This window comes from Ovis canadensis, chromosome 14 (genome assembly GCF_042477335.2).
Source record: "Ovis canadensis isolate MfBH-ARS-UI-01 breed Bighorn chromosome 14, ARS-UI_OviCan_v2, whole genome shotgun sequence".
Classification (NCBI taxonomy): Eukaryota; Metazoa; Chordata; class Mammalia; order Artiodactyla; family Bovidae; genus Ovis; species Ovis canadensis.
This window is the reverse complement of record NC_091258.1, coordinates 48,008,775-48,021,027: the sequence shown is the minus strand read 5'-3', so window position 1 is coordinate 48,021,027 and position 12,253 is coordinate 48,008,775. Positions and strand designations below refer to the sequence as shown.

General features: G+C 59.0%; 2 protein-coding genes across 6 annotated transcripts; both read right to left on the bottom strand.

Moving 5' to 3' along the window:
* Positions 1 to 540: 540 nt before the first annotated feature.
* Positions 541 to 5,157, bottom strand: ELMO3 (engulfment and cell motility 3). Of its 4 annotated transcripts, none has more exons than XM_069550113.1 (20): positions 4,829 to 5,157; positions 4,643 to 4,683; positions 4,469 to 4,541; positions 4,234 to 4,284; positions 3,873 to 4,042; positions 3,688 to 3,787; positions 3,434 to 3,585; positions 3,276 to 3,354; positions 3,097 to 3,147; positions 2,889 to 3,011; positions 2,668 to 2,799; positions 2,460 to 2,561; positions 2,238 to 2,346; positions 1,993 to 2,129; positions 1,729 to 1,892; positions 1,517 to 1,629; positions 1,315 to 1,419; positions 1,131 to 1,213; positions 971 to 1,057; positions 541 to 893 (listed from the first exon to the last, which is right to left on the bottom strand). In XM_069550113.1, the coding sequence occupies exons 1-20, from the start codon at positions 4,904 to 4,906 to the stop codon at positions 738 to 740; spliced, it is 2,106 nt and encodes a 701-aa protein (XP_069406214.1). In that variant the 5' UTR covers positions 4,907 to 5,157; the 3' UTR covers positions 541 to 737. The 4 variants fall into 4 exon arrangements, with proteins under 4 accessions (XP_069406214.1, XP_069406213.1, XP_069406215.1 ...); XM_069550112.1 differs by having other exon boundaries at positions 541 to 877; XM_069550114.1 differs by having other exon boundaries at positions 541 to 877; positions 4,633 to 4,683; positions 4,829 to 5,108.
* Positions 5,158 to 5,292: 135 nt separating this feature from the next.
* On the bottom strand, positions 5,293 to 11,974 carry E2F4 (E2F transcription factor 4). 2 transcript variants are annotated; one of them, XM_069550120.1, is made up of 10 exons: positions 11,728 to 11,974; positions 11,199 to 11,308; positions 10,896 to 11,057; positions 10,527 to 10,570; positions 9,738 to 9,799; positions 9,223 to 9,520; positions 8,539 to 8,736; positions 6,579 to 6,626; positions 6,320 to 6,364; positions 5,293 to 6,217 (listed from the first exon to the last, which is right to left on the bottom strand). In XM_069550120.1, exons 1-10 carry the CDS (start codon positions 11,860 to 11,862, stop codon positions 6,102 to 6,104), a joined length of 1,218 nt encoding a protein of 405 aa, XP_069406221.1. In that variant the 5' UTR covers positions 11,863 to 11,974; the 3' UTR covers positions 5,293 to 6,101. The 2 variants fall into 2 exon arrangements, with proteins under 2 accessions (XP_069406221.1, XP_069406220.1); XM_069550119.1 differs by having other exon boundaries at positions 8,539 to 8,757; positions 11,728 to 11,945.
* Between the last annotated feature and the right edge of the window lie 279 nt (positions 11,975 to 12,253).

Below are 12,253 nucleotides of genomic sequence, written 5' to 3'. Positions count from 1 at the left end.
TTGTCGGAATCAGCCTACATCCTCGCACTGGCCTGGCGGACATCTACTGGAACCCTGAGTTTGCCCTTTGGCACGAAGCATACCCAGCTTCATGTCTCTCCCTTCAAGTCTCCTGAAAGCAGGCCTTCAGGACCCGAAGAGGAGACAGGGGAAGGGCCAGGCAGGGTGGTGAACTAAGCTCAGACTGTCCAGAGCCTTCTGGAGACATGGCTCCCAAACTAGGCCCCTGCTAAAATTGGGGAAATACTTCCCACCCTGCCATCTCTCCCTCATCTGGCTGGCTGCCCCAGACCTCTCTCAGTTGGCGCCCCCAGCCTGCAGTCCATTCTGCTCTTCAGAGGGTAGGCTGAAGACTCACTCTGGAGAAGGGTAACAGGGCCAGCCTGTCCTCACCCGCCTTCAGAACACCAGCCCCGCAACTGGAGTTGCCCAGGTTCATGGCCCCAAGCTGTGGCCCTCGCCTGACACCCCGTCTCACTTGCCAGCCAAGATGGAAGGCAGGTTTAGCCTGTGAGGTTCAGAGCTGGCTCGACACACATCTAAGAGCCAAGCAGACTTTTATTTCTGCCACAGCCTCTGCTGGTCAAGGTGCCTGTGCTTCTCCCCCTCCACCCTTTGCGGCCACCCCAGTGGCAGCAGCTGTGGCCCTTGGCCAACCTCACTGTCAAGGTTCGGCAATGCTGCAGTCATAGCAGAAGTTGAAGTTGGTGGGGGGCGGGGGCACAGGGGGTGGTTGCTCAGGGATGGGCACATTCTCCAGCTCCAGCAGCCGCAGCTTGGTCTCCATGGTTAGCAGTTGCTCCAGGTCCAGCCGTGTCTGCTCGCTGCCCATGGGATTGCCCAGGAGGGCACTCAGCCCATCTGTCCACAGGTGGAACTGGGGATGGGGCCAGCTTCATGAGGGCCTCTCCATTTCTCCCCCTGCCCGTCTGTTCCCCTGCCCATCTGCTCAGCCTGCCCAGGTACTCACCTCCCGTTTGGACGGGGCAATGAAGTTGAGGTATGCCTCCTCTTCCCCATGGTCATAGCTGACTGAGAAAGCTAACTCCCAGACATCCTGGAAAAGCAAGGGATCCAGGAGCGCTGAGCAGGGGCTGGTGGGAAGCAGCCCTGGCGCCCACTGCACTCACCTTGTTCTGCTTCCCAGAGCCTTTCTCCCGGACGTGGGGGCAGTCCTTGCCTGTCAGCAGTGCCCTGATGTCGGCCACAGGAACTGCAGGAAAAAGGCTGGGTTGACCACTGAGACCCCTGGCGGCCCCGGGGTGGGGTGGCTCGGGGAGCACAGGTATCTGCCTGCCCCCATGCCCTCCTCACGCTGCTCAGGCAGGCTCTCAGGGGTCGGCGGGCCTACTCCCTCCTCCACGTCCCCGTACTGCAGCACTTTGTGGTTGGGGGACAGGCAGCAGAACCACAACTTGTCTGTGGGTGGAAAGGGCAGGGGCGGGGGGGAGCAATGAGAGGGCCTCCCCAGCTCTGTCCAGCCTCCCTCCAGCCCCACCACCGCCCACACAGTGACCCTGGCGCCGCCGGCTGCTGATTTTGTGGAAGAGGGTCCCCTCGCAGAGGCGGAGCAGACGCTGCTGGCGGATCAGGCCCAGGAGTTCCGGCTTCAGTTTCTCCCGAAGCTCCCTGGGTGCAGGGGAGGGGGCTCACTGAGCTGGACGGCCAGGCCTGGGCAAGGCAGCAGGGCAGGTGGGCACTAGGCCTGGATCCACCCCCATGACTCACAGAATTGGAGGGGCCAGCGTGCCTTCCTGGTGTAGCCGCTCAGTCTGTCGAAGCCGCAGCACTTCCCCGTAGGTGAGTGCGTTCACCTTCGTCCGGAAGAGCTCCAGAGAGCTGGGCTTCAGGGCCAGCGTGCGGGCCAGCTGCTCCCGCACCACTTGCATGACCTGGGGCCATCCCAAGCCTAGCTCAGGGCCTGAGTTCCGGGCCCCAACCCCAGAACCACCTCTGCCCTGGCCCAGGTCTCTCCACTGCTGCCCTCCACACCTTGTCGAAGTCCTCCTGAGTGGCCCGCATCTCCTTCCAGGTCTTATTCAGCAGCTGGATGCTCACACAGAAGAGCTCATGGAAGCTCTGGTCTTGGCCAAAGAACATGGGTGAAAAGTCCTGGGCTGTTTCGGAGCCTGGAGCGGGGGGGCAGGAGGGGCTCAGGGAGATAGTGTGTGCTGCCCCTGGCCCTCTCTGCCCTTCCGTCCCCCGTTCCTGAACACGCTGTGCCCAGTGCCACTCACAGGGCTCCCCAACATGGAGCAGATCACACAGCAGCACGGTCAGCTGGATGCTGCTCCTCGCAAAGGGGCACTCGTGCTTGTCCTCACGGCTGCTGTTCTCTAACACAAACTGAGGAGGCGGGAGCACAGGATGGGCTGGGGAGTCATGACTAAGCCCTGGGAGGCCCCACTTAGGTGCCCTGTACCCCATCCATCCATACCCCACCCCACCCCACCACTGACCCGGCTGTAGGCGCTGGGTGCCTGTCTAGAGAAGTAGAGCATGTTGTCCAGGGCCAGCAGGCCAGGGGGCACGCGCTCCAAGTCCTGGGCAGGGTTGCTGTTCTGGGGGGCAGGGGAAAGGCAGCTGAGGAACGTCCCAGCCCTCTGGAGCAGTAGCAGCAGCCCTGGGTGGAGGGAGGGGGAAGGGGCCTGGGTAGGGGTCACTCACAGAGAAGCCCAGTTTGCGGAACTCGCGGGCACACAGGGAACGGCGACGGTCAGCGCTCAGCCCGGCGCCCATGGACTCCCCCTCCGGCTCAAAGGCAGCTTGGCGCAGGGCCTGCAGCTGCTCTCGCTGCTCCTGGGGTGGTTGTTGGAGCGGTGGCAAGATGGAATATTCAAAGGCAAACTCCGGCCAGCCCCAGCCTTCTGCGCGCTCAAGGCACCTACCTGACTGTAGGGGTCCAGTGGTGTCCGCATGCGTGGCTCCAGGAGCCCCAGCATCAGGGCCTGCAGTACGTACAGGTGGTGAGCCATCTCGTCGCCCAGCGGCGCTGCACTGTGGATGATGTTCTGAAGGACAGCCAGTCCACGGCTGTGAGCGTGGGCTTCCAAGGAGAGGAGTGGGGAGGGGTCTGCCAGGCCTGGTCCTTCCTACCTTATAGATGAACTGGCGAAGGTTTTTCTGCCACAGGTAGTCGAGCATGTACTGGTGGGTGGGAAGAGGGCTTGAGTGATTTAGCCCCACCATGAGCACCCATCTTTTTGGCCCACTGCTCTGAGCACAGCACCCACCAGCTCCTGCCCACCCCATCCAGTCACTGGATGGATGCCCACCTTACGTTCTGCAGGGGTGGCCCCCTGTAGCAAAGCTGTCAGCAGTGCCATGGCCTTGGTTTGCAGCTGCTGGTTCATCCTGGGTCAAAAAGAGGGCTCAGCCGGCCATCCGGGGCCCAGGCCTGCTCTCCTCCCTGATGCCCACCTCAGACACTTACACCTGTAGGTGCACCAGCAGCCTGTCTAGTGGCACCTCACTCTTGACCAGCTGGCCCAGGGTAGGGCTGCTCAAGGTCACATTCTCCAGCAAGCCCAGGGCCAAGGGCTGCACAGAGGCATCCATCAGGTTCATGTTCACGTAGCACACCACCTTTGGCAGAGCAGAGGTTGTCACCACCCCATCACCGTGGAAGGTCAGGCCCTGACACCTCTCCACCACCTCCATGCGTTTCCCTGAGAAAAGCCCACCCACCTTCCTAACAAAGGGGATGCTGAGTGTCTCCCAGGACACCACGCCGTGCTCCATAAGCTCCAAGAAGGCCCTCAGTGCGAGGGCCAGCACCTCTCCTAGGCTGGAGGGACATCGGAGGCTGAGCACAGCCAGACCAGGATCCGCGGTCCCACTGTGTCCCCTGCCCACCACAGCCCTGGGCTCACTCGTCCCCATCCTCAATGATGGTGCCCAGTCTCTGAAGCCCATCACGGCTGATGACCTCCCGGGCGAAGGTCAGGTCCGGGGCCAGCAGGAGGAGGTGCCGCAGGGCTTCCCGGCGCCCTTCACGACTTTCGCTCTGCAGCCCTCGCAACAGCCGCTCCGCCTCGCGGTCCTGGCGGGGTGGGAGCAAGGGCAGAGCACAGGTGAGGAGGTAAGGAGAGGGAACTGGGGGTGTGGGGAGGCGGGTGTCCGCTAGGTGGGGCACTTCTAGCCTGGAGCTGGGACTGGGCCCCCAGTCGCCAGGTGCAGAAAAGAGGCACAGCAGAGGGGCAGGGAAGGAGGGCGGGGTCGGAGGGGCATTACTGGGGCCGTGCTGAGGCACAGGATGCTGCCATTCTTGATCTCCATGCGGTTCTGGAAAAGATGGGAAAGAAGTCAAGAAGGGCCCTGAGGACTGGCTAGTTGGGGCTGTCAAGAAGGGAGGGGTAGGGGGTCAGTAAAAGATCAGGTTGCAGAAAGTGGGACGATGACTGCGAGTCGCAGCCAGAGTTAGAAGGGACCACAGGGTGGAATGTGGGGCAGAGGGGAGGGGACTCACGTTCTCGGTGATGTATCTCCGGTGCCCATCCGCAAACTGCAGGGCATAGCGCTCAGAGTGAGGCAAGCTCCACCTGCAGGCAGCAGAGGCTCCGTAAGGCTGGTAGGGGGCGCCCTCTCCCTCCTGCCCCGCCCCATCCCTTACTCCTTGCGCCCCGTGCGGACCCGCACTCACGCGTCGCACACCTCCTTCAGCACAGCAGCCAGGGGTTTTGCCTACAAGCGGAAGAGTCACTCACAGGATGGGAGAGGGAAGAGGTTGCGGAGGAGCCTGGGAAGGGGTGGGGTGGGCTATTTGAGGGGAAGGGGGTGACCCGGAGGTAGGTGGTGGGGTGGATGGAAGCCAGCCAGGCCTAGTGACCTGGTCCAGCTGGATGAGCTGCGGGATGGCGTCACGCATCTGGACGGCGATCTTCACCACATTCCGCGGGGGCGCCATGGTCTAGCCGTGGGGGCTCTATACTTTCCAGACGTGCCACCTCCGTTGAGAGCACACCTGGCCTGGGGCCCCTGGGAACGAAGGCGTTCCTCAGCCCGAGGCCTGGCTCCCGTGGCTCAGGCTCCCACTCGCGACAAGGTGCCGCGGCCTTCCCTAGGGAGCCGGATCCAAGGCCAGTTCCGGGTTGGAGTCCCGAGGATATGAGAGCGCCTGCCCCGCCCCGCCCCACCAAGGAGGCCCCGCCCCGCCCCAAGGTGCGGCAGGTGGGGGTGCGGAGGGCGGGCTGTCAGCACAGCCGCACCTCCTTTTCCAAGAGTTGACCCGCCCAGTTCCACCACCACCCAGCACAGTCCCAGGGAAGGGCCCTGAAAGAACCAGATCAAAGATAGCCTTAGGCACGATCTTTATTCACTTGGACACTGTACAAATATTACAATTTCCTTTTGTTGCAAAAAGTATAAAAATAATCTTTATATAGGAATCCATCCGTTACTGCAAATCTTTCTAAATCTCTGCAAATGGCTCTAAATGAGGGTAAATGAATAAACAAGAGGGGGGCTATAGGGCAGAGGGAGGCTGGGCCAATCCTTAGGGACTCAGCAGCCCAGATTCTTAGCTAGAAATCTCCATTCCTTCCTGTTAGCACCCCCATGTCAACAGGTCCTCAGGGCCAAGGGCCCAGCAGAAGAGGGGGCACAAGAGAAGTCCAGGAGGAGGTTTGTGATCGGGCATGGGGAGAAGTTAAGGAGGCCAGGGGTGGTGCTGGCATGTGCCCATCCCCACCCCAGACTTCCTCCTGGAAGGGGGAAGGCCCGGCGGCAGGTACAGGGCAATGGGAATGGACAAGTGGCCCTGTGAGGGTGATGGAGGGTCCTTGGTTCTGTGCCACTGGGTGGCAGCTGAACCTGAACTCTGGGAGGGCTCGAGGAGGATACCAGGTAGGGTAAGGCCCCCCAAAAGGAGAGGCAAACACTTTGGCTCCACGGTGGAGGGGGCTATGCCTTCCCCAGCTCTCCCAGCACAGAACAGGTGGACTTGCAGGAGCAGGACTTGGGGCCAGAACTGTGCAGTGAGGGAAGGCTGGGGAAGCCGGAAATCTGCGGCTCTCAAGCTGTGGGGGAGTGGGGAGAGGTCCCCAGGCAGCCCCCAGGTCAGACAGTCTGTGTCCCAGCCACAAAGGGCATGCTCCTGTCAGTCAGAGGTTGAGAACAGGCACATCAAAGAGGTCACAGACACCTTCACTCTCATCCAGGTTGTAGATGTAATCGTGGTCTCCAGGAGGTGGAGAAAGGCGGAGGAGGGGTGCAAACACTGCGGAGAACAATAAGCTGAGGCCCCACAGCCGAGGCCCCACCCACGGCCACCCAAACTCTGCCCACATACACTTACCCCCCACCTTGCTGGGCCACCTACCTTCTGAGGACATCAGCTCCTCCAAGAGCTCTGAGCTCATGCATTCTGGGGACAGAGAGAGAGCTCAGTTACATCCTGACTCCCCTCTCTCTACCCACCAAAGTTCATGAAGAGGACCACCAAGCCACCCACCAGGAACTCTGACCCTTTGCCCAGATAACAGGCACAACCAGAAGGTCCTCAGAAGGGCAAGAAAACAGCTCTAAGACCCAATGAGCTGTGCCCCTTACCCCAGCCCCAGGGAGGAACACAGCCCTACCTCGAGTGGGATCAAAGATTTCCGACAGCTCTTTGGGGAGCTCCAAAACTGAAAAACAAGAAAACCATGATCAAGCACAGAGGTCCTACTCTAGCCCTTGCTTCCCCAGATCCTATACCACCCACCCAGGGGGTGCCATACAGCTGAGATGTAGGCCCCACATCAGGCCAAGCTGGCACTGTCAGTAAAGATGGCGGCAGTGATCCTGAGTGTTAGGATACATGAGGCCATCCACGGGGAACATCTGGGAGAGAATTCATTTAGCTGATGTGGGGTGGGGAGCAGGAGAAGGAGGGAGCTTGAGTGACACCAGGGTGTCAGATCTGAATTCCTCTGCACCAAAGGCCCACTATTAAGTTATTGGTACAGTGCTTCCAACTCAGCAGTTCAGCAGAAGGACAACACACCCTGCTTTCATTTCTAGGTTCAGAGTGTATACCCTGTCTGATGGAGGATGCCCTGTGCGATGAAAGGATGTCCTGTCCATTCCTGCCCTAGCTAAGCACCTACTTGTGCCAGGCTGAGACCACACCCCAGGTCAGGTCACTTGGTGGAGAGGGACACACACCCTTAAGTAGGGAATAGTGCTACAGGGTGATGACGCTGCTACAAAGGTCCAACGAGGACACACGTGGGAAACAGGGAAAAAGTGTTGGAGGCTGGTCACCAGGGATTTCATTTGCCAGGTTTAGGGGCTCTGGTTTTATCCAGTATACCTTAGGGAGCTGTTAAAAGAATTTTTGTAAATAGAGAAAAGCCAGTCAGGGTGTGTTTCAGAATCAGTCAGGGTAAAGATGACAATGCTGAAGAACTTAGGACAGAGGTGGCGGCAGTGATCCTGAGTGTTAGGACACATGAGGCCATCCATGGGGGGTGTCTGGGGGAGAATTCATTTAGCTGATGTGGGATGGGGAGCAGAAGGAGAGAGCTTGAGTGACACCAGGGTGTCAGGTCTGGGTGACTAGGGCCAAAGGTCGGGTACGCACAGAGGTGGAAAAACAAGTTTCAGTTGAGGACACATAGAAATGAAGTGTCCATTGGATGTGCAGAAGGCACATGGACACAGAGGTAAGGTTCAGGCAAAAGACCTAGGAAAGACAAAGGGTGGGATTCACCTACCCAGAACTGGGGCCCTCCACAAGTGTGCCATGGGCCAGAGATCTGGGAAGCCAGATGTAAAAAAATGCCAAGGAGAGGTCAGAAGGAGAAGTTAATTAACAGAGAAGAGCCAAAAGCTGACATTATGGATGCTAAAAAGGGAAAAGAGCATCAACACAGAGAAAGAGAGGACCAGAGCAAATCACCGAGAAACCCGCTGAAGCTGGCTGGGCAGGGCTGGGTGACTGATCAAGAGCAACACTAGTATGGAATGGGGTGGAGGAGTTAGGGCTGGGGTCCTGACTGCTGCAACCTGAAGCTTGATCAGGGAACCAGGATATGGAATAAAATGGAGATGACTTTTTCAAGGAGTCTAAACACAGAGATAATAGGGAAGGCGATAGAAGGGAACACAGGGGATGAAGTGTCATTTAATGAAAGACTTAGCAGTGCTTGAGGGCCGAGAGAATGAGTCCCGGAAAAATCAAACACTCAAGTCACAGGATAACGAGGAGACACCAGCCAGATGACACTGTTTCTCCTAAGACACTCACTGCCCCACTTTGGGGCCTGAGGGCCACACCATAGCCCATTCCCTAGGAGAGCGCTCATGCCTTCAGGAGACCTGAGTCCAAGGGGTGGCAGGCAGGGCTTGAGAGAGGACCAGGAAAGCGGACAAAGGGGCACCAGCACCAAGCCAGAGGCCAGGCTCCTCGCCTTGGCTGGCAGAGCTCTAGCTGATGGCAGGGGGCCGGCCAGCTTTGACAGAGGAGATAGGAGAGTTCAGTTCCAAGCCTGATTCTATTGAATTAGGTCTTTTTGAGGCTGGGTTCTCCCTGCTCCCAAGGGTACAAGTACTCACCACCTGTGGGGTCTGCCTTGATGGGCTCAAAGGAGGTAGAAGGATTGGGTCCAGATGAACTGCTGTTGCTGCTGCTGCTGCTGCTGCTGTCCAACAGGGCAGAGGACTGCAGCGGCCGGGTGTCCAGAGCTGCCAGGCCCAGCGGGAGGGAGCTGAGCTCACCACTGTCCTTGCTCTCGGTTCCATGGCCTCCACTCACTGCAACCACATCCCCCAAACCTGGTCACTCAGGGACAGGGAGCAGGATATTGAATCTGGCTATGCTAGAATCCACAGCCAGGATGACTACAGCCCTGTCCTCGGCCCAAGGAGACTTAGGCATGCTCACCCTCCCAAAAAGTAATGTGAAAATTAGTCACTGAAGGAGATGGGGCATGAAGCCCAAAGGAAGGAGACTCACAGATATGACTGCTGCAACCACACTTCAAGAGGGGTGCCAGGGCAAGTGAGACACAGGCAGACCTGGTGGAAACTGCCACCACTAATGCCCCTTCACACAGTTACAATGTCCCTGTTAAAAGGGCTCATTGGCTGCACCAGCAAAGAGAGGCCAGTGGGGTGGGGGTGGGTGGGTATAACCCCTACAGGGTCTCATTCAACTCTCAGTATTTCATCTCGTCACACAGAAACATTGCTTTTTGGGTCCCCGAAGTCCCTCATTACCACATACCCCTTGTGTCTCACCTGTAATCTCAGCTGCTGGACCAGCCACCCCCTGGGCCTCGGTGCTGCTGGGGACAGGGTTGGGGGTGGTTGCCTGGGGACTGCTCGGGCGTGAGGCATCCTGGGGCTGGGCCAGGGCAGGCTTGGGCAGAAGCGGAGGGGTAGAGACAGCAGGCGGGTTCTGGAGCAGGTCTTCGGGTGGGGGCACAGGAACCGCCACAGGTGGTGAGCTCCATGCCTCCTTGTTCACCAGAAGCACCTCAATGGGGCCACTTACACTCTTCAGGTGAATCTGGTACTTCTTCTGCCCATTGAGGCCCTGAATGTGGGGGTGGAGGACAGGTGGAATTGGAAGCAGATTTGGCTCCTGCCTGACCCTGGGCCAGGGCCAGTATCCTCTCCCACCCTGGGCTGCCCGTTCCCCTAGATAACTTCAAACCCTAGGCCTCCCCTTACCTGCCCCACCCGGGACTTATCGGGCTCCACAGCCAGCACCCGCCCTCAATCCACCCCACCCGGCTGGGCTGAGCACCCACCTCTGGGATGGGCACCTCCAGGCTAGTGCCCGACGGGGCCCGGATGGCAAGGAGAGTGTCTCCTAGGATGACAAAGACGATGGATCAAGGCCCATGGGCTCAATTTGAACTGGGAATGGGGTGCCTATCCCTCAGAACAAGGAAGGAGGTCATAGTCCCGGAGGGGGCGGACAGTAGGCTTCACTCACTCCCTATTGAGGCTGGGGGAGAAAACTAAAGCTTTTTCTCTCCTAAGAACCCAAAGGTCAGTAACCAGAAAATCTGGGTTCAGATATGTGGAGCAAGAGATTAGTGGCCATGGGCACCTCATGCAATTGATGGGGCTGCTCCCTAGGCAAAGATGTTCTGGCCAAGGCCAACAGCTCTTCCCCAGAACCAGCCTGGGAGATGCAAGATGGACGAGGAAGAGTTCCTGTACCTACAGTGCAACTAAACTACAGTTTGGAAGTGGGTACCACTGCCCCCTGCACACAAGCATATACAAACAGGCACACACACTTTCTCCCCTCGTATGCTTCTGTCACACCTGAGAAGCCAAACCTAGGGGGCGATGCAGGTGGTGGCTGACCCAGAGACCCAGTCCAGGCTTCCTGTACCCTCTCAGCATGGTGAGCCTCCATAGGGTTCCAGAGATCCTCAAATCTAGGCCTTACCCTGTCTGGTTCTTCTTTGAGCAGGCCCCAGGAACCCTCTTAAGAGACGGAAATCTCTCAAGCACCGAGTCCACTGCTCAGGGCTGTGGCTCAGCCCAGTCCCACCCCCATTTCCCCCTACCCAGGCTCTGCTCACCAGCAAAGCATCTGCAGATATCCTCATGAGTCACGTAGGCCAAGGTGTGGGGGTTAAGGAGAATGGCTGATGCCCTGCCTATGGTGACAGATAACTGACACAGCGAAGACCCAGCTTTGCAGCAGAGGTCTGACATACACGCTCACAAAGAGAAGCCCTGAGGCCTGGGGTCTACATGGGGGAGGGATCACAGGCCAAGACTGTGGGTGGAGAGGCTCCGAGGAGGGAACCGGAGGCTGAAACCTGGCCAGGAGCTGGAGGACCATCCTCCCAAGTGGGACAGAGACTAGGGGACACAGAGCACACCCAGCTGGACTAGAGGGCCCATCGCCCACTCCCCGGGAGCCAGGACCGCCGATAAGAGGATATCAGCTGTTCTGCACGTCCTCTGTGACGTTCCGGATGCTCTGCTGCACCCACACCTTGTGCTGGTCTAGTTCTTGCTCCCGCTGCTGCAGCTCCTCGATCTCTGCCTTGAGCTCAATCAGCTTGTCCGCAATCTCCCGGGTATTGCAGCCAGGACCCACACCCCTGAATCCAGGAAGGAGAGCTAAGAGGGACTGCCTGGCACTCTGGGTCCTACAGCCCCTGTTCTCTCTGCCACCCTCCACCCCACACTCCTGACACTTCTGGGTAGGAGATACCATTGCCGACCCCGGTGCCCCCACTCACTTCCACTGGATGCTATTCTTGGATTTTTTCTCAATCAACCCGATACCTTCCAGCACGTTAGTAATGTCATATATCCGCCGCTTCTGGCGCACAGCTAGGGTGTCAGCTGCCTGGCAAGGAGAAGAGAATGGAAAATGCTCAGTCCCACTCTCACGGGGGTCTCGGTCTGGAGTAGTCTGAAAAGGGGGTGGCCTGAATTCTAGCCCTCCTCCCCAGGCACTACAGCAGCTCAGGACTGTGGGGCGGGAAGAGGCCAGACGAAGCCTGAGCTGATGTTCCGATGCTCTTTTCTCCACACCTGCTGGAAAGGGCCACGAGGACTACCACCCGCAGCCTCAAGCTTGCCACAAAGCTGACATCCGATGAACAGCCTTAGCCGAATGAATGAAACAGCTCCCGGCCTCCCGCTTGTGAGAAGCACATGTATGGCGGCCTGCTCTGAGGGCTCAGCTGGGCCGCCCCGGGGGTTCCCTCTACCGGCTCAGGCCTGGTCCACCATCCCCCTGTCGTCCCTTAGCCCGGGCCGCACCAGCTTGAGGTCAAGCACACCGTCCTTGGCTTCCTGCAGAAGCGACACGAACTTGGTAGTGAGAAGTCCCAAGCTCTTCTCGTGCCGGCTTGGGGTGCCTGGGGGCGGCGGCGCCTGTGGCCCGGCCTCCGCCATCGCGCCCGCCCGCCGCCTCCCCTCAGCCAGGCCAGGCCAGGCCGGCGCCGCCGCCACTTCCGCTTCCGTTCCTGGCTGCTCGGCCGCCGGCGCCAGCCTCGCTACTTCCGCTTCCGCTTCGTTCCCTTCCAGGGAGTCCGTCACAATTCCTCTCAGCAGACATGGCCGAAAAACTTGAGGGACCATCATCAAATGTCCAACCGCCGAAGAGGACGAAAATAACCCCAGGATCCCGGAAGACAGATGTGGTCGAGGAAGCATGTGGAGGAAGTCGTTGGGTAGCCTCAGGAGCAGTAAGGAGGAATCACTGGAACCTTCCTGGCTGGCAAACCTGACCCAACTCCACTAACTGTGCCCCAACCCTCATCTCAGGAGAGGAGACCCTGCTGCC